Raw genomic sequence first — 21,886 nt, forward strand, 5'->3', positions numbered from 1 at the left:
CATATTTAAAAGTTCAGCAAGGAGAAAAGAGTTAGCAAAAGGAGACTGACAAAATTCAGAAGAGAGTCAAGAAACGCTGAATGAGGGCTTTCCTGGTGGCGCAGTGATTGAGAGTCCGCCTGCCGATGCAGGGGACACGGGTTCGTGCCCCGGTCCGGGAGGATCCCACGTGCCGCGGAGCGGCTGGGCCCGTGAGCCATGGCCGCTGGGCCTGCGCGTCAGGAGCCTGTGCTCCGCAGCGGGAGAGGCCGCAGCAGTGAGAGGCCCGCGTACCGCAAAAAAAAAAAGAAAAAAGAAAAAGAAACACTGAATGCACTGAAGTTAAGGAAAAGGGGGATTTTAGGAAAAGGAACTTTGGTCAGTGATGTGAAACGCCCTTGAAACACTTAGTAAGATAAGGATTGTAAAAGAATAAATTCATTCAGTGGTGAAAAGCAGAAGCCTTCAATTCTGTGGCTAGCAGAGCACCTGGAAAGTTAAACAGTCTAGGAGAGAGCTGAGCACGTGTATAGGTTTGCTGCGGAAGAGGCAGTAGAGAAGAAGGAGCTGAAAATACAGTCCTGAGCAAGGTGGCTGCTGGAGGGTAGACAGCATCAGAACACAGGTGAACCATGAATGGGGACCTCAGAACTCCCGCTGAAAAGGGGAACAGACGTGAATGTGAGACCAGACACAGAAATCCTGTCCAGATGAGAGCAGGCAGCTGGAAGAAGAGACATCTGATATTCCTGTTTGTTCTGAAGTAGAAGGATCGGTCATTTGCTGATCTTCAGGTGGTTGGGTAGGGACTCGGGGAAAAAGAAAGTTTGAAATACCTGCCACGGGAAAAGGGAGAGGCACAGGGAACTTTATTCAATATCCTGTGATAAACCATAATGGAAAAGAATATAAAAAATGAATGTCTATATGTGTATAACTGAGTCACTTTGCTGTACAGCAGAGACGGGCACAACATTGTAAATCAACTACATTTCAGTTTAAAAAAAAAAAAAGGAGAGGAATCCAGCTGAAGGCATGCCAGGTCTGGCCGAGTTTTGAAGCCCAGTGTGAAATGGTTGCTTGTGTCTGTTTCGGGTCACTTCTTTCACTGAATACGTGTCATTTGTACGTGTGCTTCTCTAGCTCTTAATTTGCCAACTAATGTCGAAGATGTTTGTCCAAATATACCATCTTTGGAGAAACTCATGGAAGAAATTGTGGATTTAGCTGAGTCCGGTATTCGCTACACACAAATGCCACATGTGATGGAAGTTATCCTGCCCATGCTGTGTAGCTACATGTCTCATTGGTGGGAGCACGGACCCGAGAATAATCCAGGAAGGGCTGAGATGTGCTGCACGGCTCTGAACTCAGAGCACATGAACACGCTGCTGGGAAATATCCTGAAAATCATATATAATAACTTGGGAATTGATGAGGGAGCCTGGATGAAAAGGTTAGCAGGTAAGACTGGGAAGGAATGTGCCACTTCCATTTGTTTATTTCCAAAAAGATTTGAAATGCAGAAGACTAAAATTTTTCTATCTCAATCTTTGTGAATATTTGCTCTGTGCTCAAAAAATATTCTGGATTACTTCTGTCATGCTTTTCTAAAAAAAAAAAAAAAGTAGGTTTAATCAGACATTGCGTAACTTTCCATATAGTTACTACTTTTAAGTGAGTAAACATTTTCTAGATTTGACTAATCTCGCTAAGATTAATCAGTGAACACAGCAGTAAAAATTAATGATTCTGCAGACAGAGACAAAAATAAAACTGGATTTTGAAGCCACCCAGGTTTAGTCATCTCTCTTAGCAGGAATGGGGGAGGATAATCAAAAGATACAAATATTTACATTTAAGCTTCTCTGTCATTGCACTATTTATATTGAGTAATTGGAAGCAATTTGGATGCCCAGCCACAAGAGTATGGTTAAATAGGTTGTGCACATCCATATACCAGAATATCAAGCTTTTTTTCAAACATTAAGATTTCAACAATATTTTATGATGTGGAAAATATTCAGAATATCATGGAGGGTTAAAAGAAGAACTTTAAAAATTTGAATTCAGAAGTTTACATATGATATTACTTATTGGGAACATTTCCAAAAAAATACACCAATGTCTTACTAATTTGGGTAGGGTAATTATGGTTGATTTTTAACATTTCTCTTTTATACACTTCCCCAGTGTATGTATGTTACTCTTAGGGAGAAAAAAATTCCTTTTAAAATGGCCTAAAAAACAAACTTATGGCTACCAAAGGGGACAGGTGAGGGGGAGGGATTAATATATACACACTACTATATATAAAATAGGTAATGAACAAGGATGTACTCTATAGCACAGGGAACTCTGCTCAATATTTTGTAATAACCTATATGGGAAAAGAACCTGAGAAAGAATGGATATATGTTTATGTATAACTGAATCACTTTGCCGTCTACCTGAAACGAACACAGCATTGTAAATCCGATATAAAGTAAAAATTAAATTTATAAAAAATGGTCTAATCAAGTTTAGACCTGTTGCTAACAACTATGACTATTATTAAATAAAAGAGCAGTATTATATGTAATCTAACTCTTCCACTGGGACAAGGCTGGGGACAGTTATAATGAGATGGCGTAGTAGTTAAGTAGGTAGTGGTCTCATAGAAGTATTCAGTGGTGTGTATCTCTTCTAAAAAAGGGGCCGGGGGAACTTTTCCATTTGGGGACTTTTCTTCTTTGTGTGAAAATAATTGATTTCCAAAGTGAATGAATGTCTTTTTTTAAACTTCTAAATTAGCTGCCAATTTCTTTCTTTCCTTCTTTTTTGAAAACAAGGAAGCACATCAGTTTCAATTCAGTAATCATTTTTGAACAGCAGCTATGTAATTAGGTTTGGGACTAGAAAAAGGACTGAGGCATGGGCTGAATTCTAAAGGAAGTCATGTGCTAGAGGAGAGGGAGGCTTAATCGTGCTGTACAATTGTGATGACCATCTAATCCTCATTTTAATGAATGTTTATGCAGAGCGGAATATTAATGTCTGTCTTCAAACAGTATTTTCCCAGCCTATTATAAATAAAGTGAAACCTCAGCTCTTGAAAACTCATTTCTTGCCATTAATGGAGAAACTCAAGAAAAAGGCAGCTATGGTGGTATCAGAGGAAGACCATCTGAAATCCGAGGTCAGGGGGGATATGTCCGAGGCTGAACTTCTCATTCTAGACGAGTTCACCACGCTGGCCAGAGATCTCTATGCCTTCTACCCGCTCTTGATTAGATTTGTGGACTATAACAGGTAGAATGTTCAAAAGTGATTTAATTTCTCTAATTCAGTCGTAACCTTACTGTGTTCATACGTCCCAGTGGAATTGCTTCATTCACTACTTAGCAATGAGTTTGTTCACAATGATGACAGTATCAGATGTGAATTTCACCAAACATCTCAAAATTACAATTGGAAATCCCATTGTGGAGCAGTCTGCCTTGTGGGTGTAAAAACTAGCACTTTGACAGTTACGTGTTTAAATTATTTAAAATGTTACAGCTGTACACTGGAGTCATTTATGAGCTCTGTGGACAAGCATGCTCACCCTCAGTTTACTTGGTTTCACATTTAACTTTAGGAGTGTGATTTTTTTTTTTTTTTTTAATTAACTTTAGGGAGTAACTGAGACACCACTTTATTTATTATGTGATCTAGGGCAAAGTGGCTAAAAGAGCCTAACCCAGAAGCAGAAGACCTTTTCCGCATGGTTGCAGAGGTGTTTATCTACTGGTCAAAATCCCACGTAAGTAGGAAAATACTGACAGTGCTTACTCTCTGGAATATGTCCAGGACTTGCAAAATTTAATGAATTTTCCCATCCCCTTAGTAAATACCTATCAGAGTGTTTCTCAAGGTCATCTCCTTGGTATCACTTAACTGGTCAGGAGAGAGACTAGGTTTCCCTGGGGAGGTTGATGCACTGTAAGCCTTCTTTTGAGTTTTGTAATTTATCGCAAACAATCACAGAGACTTTTAATTGTGCTGAGTATTTATCATAATCCGTAGGTTTTTAGATGAATGCCTAGTGTTAGTTTCAAGAATAAGAAAAAGAATCTGAATACGTGCTTTTGAATCTCATGGATATATTTTAAACACAAATCTGTTAATATATGTTATATACGTTCTAACCCAAATTTTTAAAGGTGAAACTATGTGAACAGCTGTAATATTATTAATAGTAAAATTAGAATGTTAATATGAGCTGAATGAAAATTGAGGCTTAGTCTATTCACTGTCCTTCATACAAAACCTTTTATTACTCATCAATTATTAACATATTTAGATGCTTACTATGAAATTATTTTGCTTGGGTTATGCTCCTTTAAAAAAGAAACACGTATAATTAGATTGTTAACCTCTCTTTTAAAGCTCTGTGATTATTTCTGCTTTTATTCTGTATTTGCTTTCACTACTACTGCTGCTTAAACACTTGACTTTGCCAGTGTTTTTATGTTCCTAAATTAAAAATGAATAAAATAATTTTAGGGTATATGAAAAAGTAGATAAAATATCTGACAGAATGGAAAGTTGCGTTATAGTTGTGCATGCCCTTAGGAAATCTGTGTTTATCCCAAAAGGCAGTATATGCTTTCCACCGGGTAGTTGGTGTTTGAGTATTCATTCTACCCCTTGGTAGGTGTGTGACTTGGTTACTTAAATTTTCTGAACCTTAGTATTCCCATCTTTGAAACATACATATTTCTATCTAGTTCCCAGAATTGTTGCCCCCAGCCAAGCACCCTCATTTGATATTCAACAACTATTTGTTTCCTTTCTTTATAAGTCTTATATACCAAATTACTCCTTATCTCTGTAGAAAGTTTGAGTTCCTTTGTAACCTCTATTACATGAACTACTTATCTGTGGTTTTAATTGAAACTTCCTTTGGGACTTCTCAGAATTTCAAAAGAGAAGAGCAGAACTTCGTGGTACAAAATGAAATCAACAATATGTCTTTCCTTATTACGGACACCAAGTCAAAGATGTCCAAGGTATTACTATAATCTGTTTCACTTTCTAGAAAATGTGTGAATATAACTTATGTTCATTAGTTGAATTGTTTGATATTTTTTAGATCTTCTGAAGGTTTGTAACTGGAATTTGATGGATTTGATAACATGTTTACTGATTAAACACACATACACACATAGTTTTAAGGGTACCTGGGACTTATTGTAATCAGGTGTGGCAAGACATGTAGACATGGAAATGACTGTCACGGAGGAAGAAGATGTTACTCACAGTTCCCTGGAAACAGAAGGCACAGTGTAGAGTGAGGACACATGGGGAAGCACCAGGGTCAGCCACGAGGTGGAGGGAGCAAGGGGAAGATGTGGGCAAGAGCCTTTATTGTGGTTTCTTTGGAAAGGAGCAGATGAGGTAGGGTAAACAGGTTTAGCACTGGCTAGCTTGAGTCATTTCAGTGGGCTCTGTTCAGTGGAGTGTAGGGACTGTCCCTAGTTGTCTGGTACCTGGCCCTGGGTGATGAGGGCAGGTGGATTGAGATTCAGGTAAAGGAGGTGATTGGAGGACAAGGACTCTGAATTGATTGGTTTGTATATGAAAGACGTGCTTGCAGGCAAGTAATATTCTATCTCTAGGAATTGACTAACTCTGGGAGGGGCACTCAAAGATCATCAGGGCCCACGATGTCAAGGCATCACAATAAAAAGACATGCTTAATATACACACACACACTCACAAAATTGCCTATCAGTATAATATAGATATAATTAGTCAATAATATGTATTCATCAGAGAAAATGTACGTACATTTATGTGTGTCAAATAAATACACCGCCAAATAATTAGCTGCATTGTTTAAGAACCACATGGATGAATTCTAAGTTCTCACATATGAAATGGAAATTTTTGTTTTCTCCATCACTCATGTTGGGGACTGGAGGACCTTTCAAAACACTGAAAAATATGTGCCTTTATCTTTTGAATTACCACTAAATAAGGAAATGAATATATTAGATGGGGTAACACACAAAATATGCTCCCAAATGGCCAGAGATGAAAAATAGTGTGGCACTGTGGCCACGGAAATCAGTCTCGACCAACTCAATAAATAATGGGAAGAGAAATGAACCCCAAGAGTCCATCTGACTTGTTTCATTGGCGACCACCAGGACAAAAAAAAAATAGCATCACTCAGTACTCTAGTCTGATTCAGAGTTGGAAATGCCATGTATTTGATACTATTACACATGAACTCAAAGCTAATGGTGGCTGAAGCTTTGCATGACTAGAACAGTTGTCCGACTACTACAGGCTATTACTTTGTGCATCTGTGCTCTTGAAACACTCATAAAAGATGATAAATTTTCTTTCCTCTGGGCAGACAGTAAGCCTAAAGAGTGAGGAACTGCTCCTTCAGAAGATGCTATACTAAGAGTATATATTTCACAGGGATGCTCTGAACTGAAAACTGTTAGTGAATTACTCTGCTTTGTCAGTATATTGTCAACGTAGGCCAGTGTTAACAAAGGAATAGAGAGAGGACATAAGAGGTCAGTGTTTTCTTTTGGAGGATGACAGTGACTCCAGTGTATTATCAAACTCAAGATAAATTAAAGGTCTTCAGAGCAGAGGTCTGCATACCTCTCTACAGACATCCTCTTCCCTCTTTTCCATCATTCTAGTCCAGTGATTCTCCAAGCATACACTCAAAGCATTGTACATCCTGTAACCTAAACTGGGGCATCTACAACCATTGACATTTACTCCTATTTTCAGGAAAAAAATCAAAAGTAATGGATAGGAGCATCTCAAATTTAATGTCATCCCCCCCCCAAATTTTGTTAACCCTTTTAGTCTTTTTACCTATGACTGCTAACACTCTGAGATGAGATAGATCGCAAATAACAGTAATATTGATGAAAAATTTAGAAATCAGCGACTATGCTTTGCTTAAAAAAATTTTTTTTGCCTGCATATGTGCTTGATATTTTATATTGTGTAAGTACAATAAACTTTTTTCCTAGAAAAAATGTTTCTAGTTCAAACAATGGAGTCAAATGTACTCACATGTTACCTATATTGTTTTACTAAAGTAATCATGATATGCATGTGTCAACATTTGGACAGATTGGAGAGTCACTGGTTGGTCATAGCCGTGTCATAACTGCAGTTGTTATCAGTATCATTGAGGTTCTCAGCTGACCACGGATGGCAAGAAGGATTCAGAAGTGGAAGGTAGTCAGGGGCTGAGTAAGTTCTCTCCCAAAAAGCTGTATCATTTGGGTCTGGTGTCAAGAATGGATACCAGTAGTGTGGCCAGAGGTCTTACATCTGAAACTGAAATGAACAGAGAGGTGTTCCCTCCTGAAATGCTGAGAGCAGAGAGATGCAGAAAGCTTCAGGGATTTCTGCGACAAGACCTTAAACCGTCTGTCTAAGGTGTCACAGCAGCCGATAGAGCCACCCTCCCAGAGTCCTGCAGGAAAAAAGAACTCCTTTTGGCCAGAGATTGAGACCAAATGCAAACACCAACCAAAGGACACATTGTCACACATCAGTCTTTAGCCAGTCGCTTGAGCAGGGATAATAATCACTATTTGTATGGAGTGCCATTTCCCAAATTAGAAGAGTATATAAGTTGGCCAGCAGACCAATTTGGAATAGGAAATCTGGGATAGGGAAGCTCATTTTGACTTAAAGCAAAATATATGTAGCCCAGAGAGAGGCCAGTGCATGTATAATTGGCCGTAATACTCTGGGAGTTCTATTTTTCGAGGAACCTCCATGCAGTTCCACAGTGGCCGAACCAGTTTGCATTCCCACCAGCAGTGCACAAGGGTTCTCTTTCCTCCACATTCTCACCAAAACTTGTAATCTCTTGTCTTTTTGATGAATAGGCTCACTTTTATCCTTCATATGTCTAAATTTTCATAAATCATTTATGATTTTATGTCTATTTGGGGGGGGTTGTAGGCCATTTTCTTGTAGGAATATTAGAAAATTCTTCCCTTTTTCTTGGTCTTCTATTAAATTTTAGGTTATTTTAGGTGAAATTGTTGGAGCTATATTTGTGGTGCGTGCATGTGTCTGTGTGTATGTGAGAGAGAGAGGCAGACAGACACACACACACACATACAGATTGATTTAAGAGAGAGGTCATTTATCCGACTCTCCTCCTTAAATATGCTGTTGACAGAAATAATAAACAATCTGTAATAGGAATAGAAAAGAGTTTTATTTGAGCCAAACTGAGGGCTATAACCCAGGAGACCCAGATTCAAGAAGCAGTTGAATTGTGTTCCACCATACTAAAAAATGGGGGAGACTTACAAAGGCAAACACCGCAAAATTACATACGTTATTTGTCAAAAATTATGACTGGACCTGGCAAGAAGTAAGTGTGCTTGTTAAGTAAGGATTGGTCGGGGTCCGAAAGAGTTGCATAGTTACCAAGGAGGTCTTGAGACTACAACGCTGCAGTTGGCAGCTGCTAGCAGATGTTTTGAGAATGGCTGGTGGTGTCCTTGAGACTGGTACAGTTCAGAAAATTCAAGTTCTCTGTGATGCAGGATCGTGTCTCAGACCACATTCACAGTGGCCACTGAGCTCCGTTTTGGATGTCTGAGCCACAGTTACTCTATTTTAATTTTTTAAATGCATTTGTTTCTTCAGTGGTTAAAGCAGATGCACAATGCATGTTTGATGGGTCACAAAACAGGCTGTTCTAATTAGCGTAAAATTTAAGTTAAATCATGTGTAAGCCAGAATGACTTTCCCAGATCTCAATATGTGAAAATTTCTTCCCTCAGTGCCTACATATTGACCATGTTATTGTGTATTCATATCTGATTCAAATGTTAGGATTGAAAATGAACTGTGCAAATTCAATAGTTTCAGCAGTTCTGTTCAAATTATTGAACAGCTCCTATGAGTAAGGCACAGTGCTTGGTTCTGCATATACAAAAAGGAACAAAATAGGTTTGGCCACTTCCCTAATGGAGCTCCATAGTCTGGGGAGGAAATCGACACTGAACAAGGAAAAAAACAGCCCTTATACATGTACATGAGGATATTTGATTGCTCGTATATTTAATTTCTTCATACCAGCAGTGAACTATATCACCCATAAAAGTTCAAAGATTTATTGACTGTTCTTTTCAGTTTACAGAGTTCCTATGGTACAGAAAGCAAGATGATATTTTGAGCATAAGTAGGAACTAATTTATCTAGTACTTCTCAAAACTGAGCAGTGTAGAGTTGCCTTTAGTGTTGATTTAAATTATTTTTATTATAAGGTTGCTTAAATATTTATAAATATCAAGCCAGGTATAAGCTCCTTCTACTTTTACAACAGTAAGACCTTTACAAGTTAAAATCAAAGAAAACTTCAGCACCAGTAAAATTTAGACTTTAATGTATTGAGTAATATTGTTTTGCAAAAACTAAATTACCAGTATTGGGTAGAAATATGTTTGCATAATTTATATCAATTTCCTTAATTTTTAGGATGGTGGTTCCTCATTTGGGTAATTATTTTTATCAGTGTGGTTAGGTTACCTTTTAGCAGAGAGCTCATGTAAAACCACTGATTCATTATTTTTATGGGTTAATCAATTTAATAGTACAAATAATTATTCACTGTGCTTGTTCTACTAAACTTACCGAGAGTACTCTCTTACAAATTGGTACAGATAAAAGCGGGATCCACACAATAAGTACATCTCTTTGGAAAGTGAATATGATTCTTATTACTGTGGTTCAGATATTGTAGGTTTGATATATCAATATATACTGTATATGTAATAATATAATACATTATATAATATATAGTATTAACATATCAGCTACGATTACCATCTGATTTCAGATGTTTCAGTACTTTCACTTTGCAAAAAACTTCTTTCATTATCACGTTGTGATATATTTTGCCTTCTTTTGGGGAAAGCAAATCATTTGTATATTAAATGATCTTCTGAATTTCTCAGCCCAAAACTACTACAATATATCATTATCATAAAACTATCTTCAACGTTTGATTTATTATTACAAAGAAATTTAACATGCACGAAGAAGTGGATATGGGACAGCTATTTTCATTTTAACATTAGAACATGTCCTCTTAATAGAAAGAAGAATACTCACTACCCAGTGAAAATTAGACTCCGTCATTGGAGGTGACCCTGGCACAAGCATAGTTTTCAACAAAATCACTAGAGAACCCTGAAGTATCATGGCTGTTCTCAGTTGTAAACAGGTTATCCAGAGATAATCCTGAATATTTATGTAACACTGATTAGTATATTATGTCTAGATTAAGGCCCTGGGGAGACAAGTGTTCAGCCTGTATAAAAGGCAAATATATGAGAGTTTTATATATGCTGTGTGTGTGTGTGTGTGTGTGTGTGTGTGTGTGTGTGTGTGTTGCAAAGCAAGCATTTGTCAAAGCAAAAACCATTTATTCTTAATCTTTTTTTTCCTGTTAACCACCAAAAATCATAAAACATGCAGTATCTGAAATTACCATGGATTTTTCATGCATCCATATGCCTCTCTAAAATTACAATGTGCATTTTCCTTCTAAAATTATATAGAGGGAATTCCCTGGCAGTCCAGTGGTTAGGACTCAGCGCTTCCACTGCCGGGGGCCTGGGTTCAATCCATGGTTAGGAAACATGATGTGGCCAGATAAACAACAACAAAAAAAAGAAACAAAAAAATAAATAAACCTTTTTTCTTTAAAAAAAAAATAAGATTATCTTGAAATGCCTACCAGTAAATTCTAGTGATTTGGGAATCTGAGAGTAGGACTTAAAATCAGCAAGAGATGCTGAGACGGAAAGAGAAAGGGTGTCCTCAATGGGATTCCTAAACAATAGGGACCAGCAGAAAACGAGGAAGAGGAAACTACAGGCAAGTTAGAAAAGGCTCATAGTCCTATGAGACAAGAAGTCATTGCAGATTCCAACACTTAACCTTTGTTCTGTAGGCAGCTGTTTCTGATCAGGAAAGGAAGAAAATGAAGCGCAAAGGAGACCGGTATTCCATGCAGACCTCTCTTATCGTGGCAGCTCTGAAGCGATTACTGCCCATTGGCTTGAACATCTGTGCCCCTGGGGACCAGGAGCTCATTGCTCTGGCCAAAAATCGATTTAGTCTGGTAAGGCTCCTGTTCCTACCAGTGGGAATGATCATTCAACCTCCAGATCCTCATGTGTTTGGATTCCTTCGTCTCACTGCTCTATGTCAGTATTTCATTTGCATTGAATGCTTTATTAAGCAATTTTTCTGCACAGGCCCTAGGACTCAGACACAAAGACTGCCTAATATTTTTTTTGGAGGCTGTTTTTATTTCTAAATTACGTTAATCACCCCCAGGGCATATTCAGAAACCAAAGAGAAAAGATGGCAACAAGTCACTGGTAGTGGGAAAAAATGGGTTTCATATGAACTATATCAAATTTGTGATGAGAGGTATCTGCAGATTTATGAAGAGTGATTTTGAATGTTAGATGCATAATGTATTGTGCTGATTGTTGTTAGATACAAATTTGACTTTTGAATCAGCAGCTTTTCTCCTTTGTGAACATCAGGATTGAAGTTCTCAAGATTTCTTGATGGTCTCTGGTTTTCCTCTTCATGGTTACACAGAGAGGATGCAAGTTTTCAAAAATATACATTGGGGTTGCTGTCTTTTATTCATGGAAGTTGGAGGACATGTTCTCCCTCCCATGTTCCCACACTGAAGCACCTCTCTGCATATCCAGAGTTTGAGACCCTACCATGAGCAAACTGAAGGGAGATTGTAGGAAAGGGAGCTGCAGAGATGCAGGCCCATTGGCTTTTGTCTAATATTTGCTTCTCAGGATATGCTCCTCAGTATTACTGGATCCTTGGGGATGTTATTGGGTGCACATGACTTCATGGGAGATTTCAGAGAATGCTGGAGACATACTTCTGTTTGAACCCAAGGGAACATGCTTTTGCCCTACGTCTTGTGAACTGGAAATTCAGTTGTCTTGAGTCTAGGGCACTTTCACTGGAGTTAAATTAGGTGGTTGTCTTGTTTCAAGTCACAGCAATATCAAAGAATTATCTGAGCGATAAGCCCCAGATATTAATTATCTGAGCGATTTAATACATTTGTTGCATGTATTAAATCCTATAAAGACGTTTGTTCAAACATATACTATTTCAAGAGGTTTATTTCTAATGACTTGTGACAGTCACTGCATTGTAAGACTTCATTTAGGTAACATTTATTTCTTGACAGAAAGACACCGAGGATGAAGTTCGAGATATAATCCGCAGTAATATTCACTTACAAGGCAAGGTAAGCCCAATATTATTAGAAAGCACACTTAGCACCTATAAAGTAGTTAATCTCTCTTTAAAAGAGTACTACAAATAATGTTACTTTAACAAGTAAGGTAGTGAAAATATATCATCTTAATCAGTCATTATCCTGCTTGCAAATCCTTTTGTATTAATGACTCTCAAGATAACAAATGATGTATTTTTAAAGTAGATCATCGGAGATTGTCAAACTTTGAAAAAAGATGTCGCCAGTTGAAATAAAGGTTGGGAATTTCCTTCATATAGCTGAGTTTGAGGACCTTTGGGACATGGAGACAGGTGTCTATGAAAATTTGATATTTTACACCTAGTGCTCAGAAATTAAATAAGTGTATTTGAGTCATTAGTACATACGAGATAGCAAGAATTAATGTAATAGCAAAGCCAGTGTACATTTAGAACAGAAACATGAATGGAAACCAGGATAACACATACTTTCTAATGGTGGGTAAAAAAATTGCTCAAAGTAGTTTTTGTAGTCCAAGCATTTACCATTATTTGGAAATGCTTTCATAGTAGTGGATAAACTCTTCATTTGTTTACAGGACCTGTTATGTAATATGAGAAGTCTAGCAATTTATTATTTTGACTCAACTCTTTGCTTCTATTCAGATGTCCCTTCTGAGGATTTTTTTTTAATTGTGAAAATGTCCAAATGTCAAAAACTAGTGGCTATAGTATAATGTATCCCTTACTGGGTATTAAAATATTTCTTTCCAAAGATCCAAACCATATTTATTTTATTTTAACACTTCGGAATATAATATGATAAAGGTGCGACATGCTTTTACAGTACTCACAATGCACAAGTATTATTTAGAGCAAATTTCATGTGTACTTTGTTGTGTACTCAATTATCCATTTAATTTTAACTTGAACAGAGTAGGAGATTAATTCCTGTAAGAGCACGATCTCTTTGCAGATAGCAAAGAGATTTTTAACATTATTCAAGATGTTCATAAAGGCTTCAGCTGAACCTCAATTTTATACTACATGCATGGGCACTTGAGGCAATCATGTGCCCCTGAAAAGATCTCGGGAGCCCCAGGGAATTCGAGACCACACTTTGAGAACCATGGTCCCACACAGAGACAGTATTCACTACCTCTTAAGAAGGGGTTTATACCACTCCCAGAAAACAGTCAAATAAAAGTTATGTCTTGGGGCTTCCCTGGTGGCGCAGTGGTTGAGAGTCCGCCTGCCGATGCAGGGGACGCAGGTTCGTGCCCCGGTCCGGGAAGATCCCACGTGCCGCGGAGCGGCTGAGCCCGTGAGCCACGGCCGCTGAGCCTGCGCGTCCGGAGCCTGAACGGGAGAGGCCTCAACGGTGACAGGCCAGCGTATTGCAAAAAAAAAAAAAAAAGAGTTATGTCTTGGATAAGCAGGAGGAAATTCTTCCACTATATTCTAGAGGTTACTTGTAGGGATACTTTGGACAATGTATGCTGTGTATTGAGGAGTCAGGAGGAACAAAAAAGCTGAAAAGGATGGATATTTATAACCAATATTTCACCTCCAAACGAATGAAACCTGAAAATAAAGACATAATGAATACTTATTCTTTGTGACATTTCATTCTATATTTTTTAAGCTAGGCGTAAAACTAGGCCCCAAGACCCCCATGTATATAAAAATAGGCCCCAAGGCCCTCATGTATATACAGACTTGCAAGCAATGAGTTCTTTTGTTCCCAGCTCTTTCTTGAATACATTGTCTTGAAATTGTAAGACTGGTAATCCTGAGGACAAGAGGGAGTGATTGTATGTTAGAAAGAATAATATCTAGAGGTACCAGAGTCCTCAGATGAAAAAAGCATATGGAGGAAAACATTTTGTTTTATCAAAAGACAAATGGTGTTGACAAGTCGTTCAGTGCACAGAGCTCTATCTCTGTTTGCCTGTAAGATGAAAGTTATTTTTAACATTTCAAACTACACTTTCTCAGGCTACGAGTTGTGAAGTTTTAGATGTTGTTTGTGTACTTCTGCTTCATTGCCCTCCGTCTCCCAATTTTAAAGGAAATATTTAATGGGAGGAGAAACATACGAGTATTGCTGTGCCCGTTTTTAATGACATAGTTAATCTAAATTATTTCTTTGAAGTGCTGTATCCCTGGAAAGATGCTTGTCTTTGTCAGTTTCTATGGTTTAAAATAATATTTCTTAAAAACATTCAGAATTCCGTTGTATCTTTCACTCGGGAAGTTTAACAGTATTAAAAAATAGAGTCTGTAGATTGGTTTATTGCAAGAATGTGATTTTGTAGGCCTTCGTTGCTTTATATTAATTGATATCTTTGTTTCAGTGAGACTTAGCTCTGTTGTAGCATCCTTGTATTTATAGATAAATGTGATCCTATATCATGGCCTCTAAAGTAAATATGTGAATCTTTCAGTGTTTGACTGTGAAAGGAAAAGAGAAAGATAAAAGATTGCTTTCCCTGACCATCTCCAGCTCATCCTTAAATCCTAGTTGAAACTTCACTTGTTTAGGGGAATCTTCCCAACCACCAACAGATTAGGTTAAATCTCCAGGTACCTTATATTTCTTTCTAGTAGCCCTTGTCACAACTGTAAATGTTTGTTTGATGTCTTCCTTCCTCACCAGACGATAAATTTCATGAGTACAAGGTACTTACTTCTCTGTCTTGATCTCTGCGTCATGTTTTCACCCTGTGCTATGCTCAATAAATAGCTATAGATTGACTCTTCAGAAGTGTGTCTTCCCCTCTTTACACTGTATTTTTTGAACATTTTTCTTTTTTTCTGCAGGTGGAGGATCCTGCTATTAGATGGCAGATGGCTCTTTACAAAGATTTACCCAACAGGACAGAAGACACTTCAGATCCTGAGAAGACAGTGGAAAGGGTCTTGGATATAGCAAATGTGCTTTTTCATCTTGAACAGGTTAGATTTTGTGTTGATTCAATCACATTTGCCTTAACCATAAAAAATATTTTTTTAAAGGATGTGTGTTAACTTGTTAACTGTGGGCCAGAAAACATATATATCCAGCATGTTCATTACAAAGAATCTATGACTTGGGAGTCCTTAGTTTCTAATCAGCAGCATTTCCAAGCTTGTAATTTTTGTAACCATGGATAAATAATGTATTTGGGGAGATCAAGGCCTCTGTTTTATAGTCTTTTTCAAAATATTTCTAAAATTAAACAGATAATTAAAATTATATAATTAATTTTAAGCCATTCTAACAAAAATTTGAGGAGTTACACCTGATTTCAAATGTTTTATAACTGTATTATTTTTTTATTGTTGCTCATCAAAACATGTTTGAGATACTATCTTTCCCTGGTCTAATATTTGAATTTTGAATTTAAGGTCACTTATTTAACCTTTCCTTTGAATATTTTTGAGCTAATTTTTCTCAAGTTCAGCAATATGTTACATTTAGAGAAGAGCAGTGCATTGGTATTAGAGCCATGTGAAAATAATGTTTTTATATCATTTTTCAGTTGTATTCTATTTTAAGCTACAAAGCTTACTGTGTATTTGATTTTCTTATTTATTACCTTTGCTCAAGAATTCCCAAACCAGTAATATCTGAAACGTCATCCATCGGTGGATCGTATTTTTGCATAAGGGATCTTCTGGCTTAGGTAAAATATCTGTAACACAGAGACAGTCTCTGTTTCTCACGAGGTCCACTCAGCAAAATAACACCAGACTGAGGGTGCTCAGTGTAAACCCAAGAGTGTGCTCTGTCACCGGGTCTCCATGACAATACCTACCTGACACGGAGGGGCGGTTATTTTACACTGAACATAAAATAATGAAATGCCCCATGTCACCTCAGGATGTTGTCATCTGAATGTTTTGCAGAACTTACTAGCATAGCAATAATAAATGTGTTTCTTCAATTCCTATTTTATATTATCTGATGACCTCCTGTCACTGCCCTGGCCAATTAAATAACTGAAGGGTATATCTAATATAGCATCCTCTTACTCAGATGCCCCCCAAATGCTAATAACTTCCCCAGTGCCATGCAATTTATCACTACACCTGATAAGATTAAGCTAGGATACTCTTATACCATATGGCTATCGATATGTGTTTACATTATGTAACACCATAATATTAATAATATAATATTGATAATAAAATATTATTTAGGCAACTTAATGGTTCTCTAAATATTTTCATGAAATATTAAATAAATGATCATCCATCAGCAGATGACAAGATTTGAGGTAATGAAATGTTAAGTGATATATAAAGTCATGGAGTTGTGTTTCCAGAAGTATATACATATTTAGGAAGATTACTCAGTGATAATTAAATGGCTCCTAGAGGACCATTTCTGACAGCATTACTCTACCATGAGTTTTTAATTCTTCCTGGTTTTCATGCACATATCTGGATTTGCTTGAATGACTTTTAGATACATTAAATGAAGTTTATTGAGCCCTGTTTTATTATAGTCATATGTTACGTACTCATAAATACATGTGATCATAATGAATGATGTTATTTGTAAAGTGGTGAGATTCATTTTACTGAGCAGCTGTTTATCCCGTGAACATTTCTTGCATGCACTACCGTATGGCAGTATTGTACTCTGCTGGGGACTGAATTCTGTCCCTCTACTCAAGTGGCTTGTGCTCTAGTGGAGTATATGGCCACATAGATAAACATGTAGTGATTTAGATGTACCAGGATACAAAATGTACTGAAGAGAGAATAAGAGGAACCCAAACTTACTCTAGCCATGATGAGGGTGATCCCTGTGTAAACCTTAAAGAAGTAGGAATTATCTAGGAAAAGGTAAGAGGGTCAGATTTTCATGGCCAACTATTCTTCAAAATGTTAAGAATATGAGTAAAAAGAACTCATCAGTTATCAAAGAATAGAAAAGAGTGGAAGATATCTGTGCGCAGAATTCATGCCTTTAATACCTCTATTCTAATGTTAATTTGTGAGTCATAGAATAGTTTGCAAAGAATATTTTCATTTGCCACACTAGGTGCAAAAACTGGGTGCAGAGGAAAGACTTCATTTGGCTCAAGGGTCAGCGACCTTTGCAATTGAACATTTTGTACTGTACATCTGGTCATTTTTCTTAGGACAGTAAGCTGTCTCCTTGGAATTTTCTAATACTCAAACTCCAGACAGGCTAACACAGCAGCAAACCCAGGTGTTCAAACAGTTACAAGCCACATCTTGATGTTCACCCTTGGATCACAGATCTTAACAACATCTATTTACTTGATTTATAGGAAAATTCCCTATTTAAGGTATTTCCTTGTTAATTATGTTTGTTGACTATCACCCATGTTGATCAGAATGCCATATTCTAGGTGAATAATACTACCCTTGCAATACTACCCTTGCAGTGTCTCAACAATGTTTTGTTTTGCTTAATATAACCAAGAAGAAAATTGAACTGGATAATTATCAAGAAGTGTTTATTGATCCTATAGAAGGAAGAAGATCACAGAAATAAGTGCTTTCAAATTATACAAATTGTTTTGTTAAAATTTCCAAACCACTGTAATCCAAACATTCTCAATGTTTTCTTCAGGCATTATTACATTCATATGTTGACCCTTTACTGCAAAGGATAATAAATTTAGTTTTGCTTTTTTAGCTAATGTAACGTTTTTATTTCTTCCAGAAATCTACATGTATGCGCCGGAGATATTACAGTCCGGGAAGTACAGTGTTCAATTGCCTAGAAATTACTAATTAATGTAGAATTCTATGCTGGGATTTTTTTTCTCTCTAATACTTACAATTAATCTCTTTTTCTTCTTGAAATTCCAAACACCATTAGCTAAACACATAGCTTGCTTGCATCATTTACTGCAACTTTTGAATTCTCATTTGTCCCTATCTAACAAAGTAATTATATATTTTAACATTTTTGCAAAATTAAATTCTTTTACTCACTCCTACTAATGTGTTCAAAAAGACTTGTCATCTCTCCATCCTGTTATATTAAGGAACAGTGGACTTTTCGTTAGAATTTTCTTTAAGGAACAGTGGACTTTTCATTAGAATTTTCTTTAACTGCCTCTGTTTATGTTTACTGTTGTAGCTCTTATGATAAAATTAGTGGAAATGGATAAATAAATAATAATAGGTTAATTGTTTTGCATAGGCAAAAACTATGTTTTGGCACCATAACTGAATTCTGAAAAGGATACAAAATTGTTTTATATAGAATAGTTTTATATTTCTTTGATTTTTAAAGATGACATAGCTTCTAAAGTATACAGTGTTGGGAAAATATTACATTTTTACTAAGGAAAATATGTAACATTTGAAACTATTTCAAATTTAGCATTGGGTAACTTTGAGGACATGGGTTTTCCCATAATAATTGTGAGGTACTTTTGGGATTGAAATTCTAAAAGTTTTTAGCTAAAAGATGCAGCGGTATTTTTGAGGGCCTTTGGGGGGTTAAATACATATGTCTTTGTGTCATTCTACCTCAGGTCGAGCATCCTCAGAGATCGAAAAAGGCTGTGTGGCACAAACTGCTCTCTAAGCAGAGGAAACGGGCAGTGGTTGCCTGCTTTCGGATGGCTCCTTTGTATAATCTGCCAAGGTCAGAATTTCTTTAACATTTATAATGGATTAAAGTTATTCTTCCCCTAACAAGTGATAGGAGGCATCTACCTTAACACGAGAACAATAGTCCAAAGAGAAGGATGGACAAGATTTATTGGCTCTTCTGTGTAATTCTTGACTTTGTTTTCCTTTGTCGGGTATTCTCATTGGTCTGTAATGTCATTATTAAATGACTTTAATAATGTTTTTTAATGAAGTATAGTTGTGTTAGTTTCAGGTGTTTCAAGTGATTCAGTTATGCATTTATAAAAAATCTGTTCTTTTTCAGATTCTTTTATAGGTTATTACAAAGTATTGAATATAGTTAGTTCCCTGTGCTATACAGTGTCTTTGTTGTTTATTTTATATATAGTAGTGTGTGTATGTTAATCCCACACTCCTAATTTATCCCTCCCCACCCTTTACCCTTTGGTAACCATAAGTCTGTTTTCTATTACTTTTAAGTACTCAGGAGGATCTGCTCACATATGTGAGGCAGGATAGAGTAATTAGGAACTCAGTCTTGGGGGTCAGACTGCCTTGATTTGAATCCTGACCTCTCAGCTTATGGATGCATGACCTTGGTCAAGGTTCTTACCTGACTTTGTACTGTAAAATTTGCCTCATAGACTTGTTCAGGTTATTTAATGGGTCGAAGTATACACAGTGCTTAGAACTGAACATAACACAAGCAGTGTTGATTGTTGTTTATTATTTTTGTGATGATTTAGCCTTTGGGGAAAAGAACTGATACGGAACTAACTTATGGGATAACGTAAACACGTTTGACAGACCCATCAACCTTCTCCTAGAGATACAGGAGATATACTTGTTAAAAGAAAAGTAACCCATGGCATTGAAGTCTAGCCCAGGGTACCATTTCAGCCTTCTTGTGATTCTCCTAAGAAACTGTGCTGTTTCCCACTCTGAGCTTTATACAAGTGGCATCTTCCCCATGTCTGTTAAACAAGTCTCAGCTCAGCTGCATCTCTTTTTTGGACCATCTCTGACCAAGCCACGCCCTTCTACTTCTTCCAAGTTGAAAATGCTTCCTCCTATTTGTTTCTAGGAAACTTTTAAATACCTCTAGTTGTGGGCACTTTCCTATAGTATTGGGGCTGTTTGTCTCTCTGATTCAGACTTTGAGATCCTTTAGAGCTATGTTCAATTTCATATCTTCAGCACCTAGAGCACTGACTTTCAGTAAGTGTTTGAATGAATGAATAACGTAAGTTGGGGAGTAAAAAAAAAAACAAAAAAAAACAACAAGACAAAAACATAACTCCTCCCTGCCCCCTGCCCCTAACAAAGCAAAACAAACAAAACTTTTCCATTTCACTAAGGCCGGTAAATTCCTTGCCATCTCGTCACTCACTAAGTATAAAAGGTATTTGAGTTCCTTCTCAAACCACATGCTGCTTCTAAATTCTCTGGCTCAATTATGGTGTCACAGTTTAGTCAAATAGAACATTGACCTTGAATTCATATTCTTATTTCTTTTCTGGTTCCTCCTATACAGACATTTTCCAAGTTTCATCAAGTTTTTCTTTTCTTTATTTTTTACAACTCTATTGGATTATAATTGCTTTACAATGTTGTATTAGTTTCTGCTGTGCAACAAAGTGAATCAACTATGTGTATACATATACCCCCATATCCCCTCCCTCTTGTGTCTCCCTCCCACCCTCCCTATCCCATCCCCCTAGGTGGACACAAAGCACCGAGCTGATCTCCCTGTGCTACGCGGCTGCTTCCCACTAGCTATCTGTTTCACATTTGGTAGTGTGTATATGTCAGTGCCACTCTCTCACTTCTTCCCAGCTTACCCTTTCCCATCCCCATGTCCTCAAGTCCATTCTCTACATCTGCGTCTTTATTCCTGCCCTGACACTAGGTTGATCAGTACCGTTTTTTTAGATTCTATGTATATGTGTTAGCATACGGTGTTCAACTTTTCCTTTGAACCGTTTCACATCACCATCCTTCCCTTCAAGGCCACCTCTTCAACTCCCTTTATTGACTCACATCATGTTGATGACAGCAGATTCCGAGCTAGTTTCTACGATGTCACGGAGTCTGCCGTTCCACTGTCTCGGATATAACGTATTCAAAATTGTACCCCTTATTCCAGTGGGAATATTCTCAGACCTGGTGCTTTTAGAAAATACACTCAAGGGCTTCCCTGGTGGCGCAGCGTTTGCGAGTCCGCCTGCCGATGCAGGGGACGCGGGTTCGTGCCCCGGTCCGGGAAAATCCCACATGCTGCGGAGCGGCTGGGCCCGTGAGCCGTGGCCGCTGAGCCTGCGCGTCCGGAGCCAAAAAAAGCTGAGGCTTCATAAAAACATATCTCCTTAGAAAATACACTCAAATTCGCTTGAGAAATAGCCAAGCCTCAACCTGTTGAATCAGAATATCTGAAGGCTTAGCATGTGTACTGTTTAAAAGCTCCACAGGGGATTCTGATGTACCAGTAAGGTTGAGCCGCTCTCGTGCAAGAATTTATGGCGAGTTCTGGCCGTTCCATCTGTGCTGATGGTTCTTCTCCCTGGATTTCAAGACCCTTCATAAACCTGTCTACCTTTATGTCTCATGATTCCTTAGCCCGCCTTTGATACTGTTAAGCTCTGCGTTCCATCCTACAATGGCACCAGCTCATTTTAACACGTCTGGTATTCTCTTATGATGTTCCCTTATTGAAATGATTTTCTTAGAGTGGAACCTTAGCCATAGATCTCATCAATTTCATGATGAGTTTACTTATGGTTTTAGTCTTCACTGGTCTTCTTTAATTCGTAGGCAACCACTTATCATCAGTATTCTAGGATTTAATCTTTGGATATATACTCCCATAAGGTTCCCTTAATACATTTAGTTTTGTAATCCTCAGGGTCTGTATCTAATGCTAATAGGAACATTGGATAATTCCATAACATCGTTTATCCAGAGCCACTTTATGTCGTAAGAGCTACCATGTAAT

General features: G+C 37.4%; 1 protein-coding gene across 1 annotated transcript in view; it reads left to right on the forward strand.

Moving 5' to 3' along the window:
* Window positions 1-21,886, forward strand: part of RYR2 (ryanodine receptor 2) — a 721,906-nt gene that overhangs the window by 591,769 nt on the left and 108,251 nt on the right. Inside the window, exons 66-73 of the mRNA XM_029245584.1 lie at window positions 1,123-1,443; window positions 3,030-3,270; window positions 3,676-3,763; window positions 4,920-5,012; window positions 10,973-11,143; window positions 12,257-12,316; window positions 15,109-15,243; window positions 18,795-18,907. Of these exons, the coding sequence (XP_029101417.1) occupies window positions 1,123-1,443; window positions 3,030-3,270; window positions 3,676-3,763; window positions 4,920-5,012; window positions 10,973-11,143; window positions 12,257-12,316; window positions 15,109-15,243; window positions 18,795-18,907 (1,222 nt within the window). The remainder of the gene's footprint in view (window positions 1-1,122; window positions 1,444-3,029; window positions 3,271-3,675; window positions 3,764-4,919; window positions 5,013-10,972; window positions 11,144-12,256; window positions 12,317-15,108; window positions 15,244-18,794; window positions 18,908-21,886) is intronic.

Source organism: Monodon monoceros, unplaced genomic scaffold (genome assembly GCF_005190385.1).
Source record: "Monodon monoceros isolate NGI ecotype Baffin Bay Population unplaced genomic scaffold, NGI_Narwhal_1 Super_Scaffold_4, whole genome shotgun sequence".
NCBI classification, from domain to species: Eukaryota; Metazoa; Chordata; class Mammalia; order Artiodactyla; family Monodontidae; genus Monodon; species Monodon monoceros.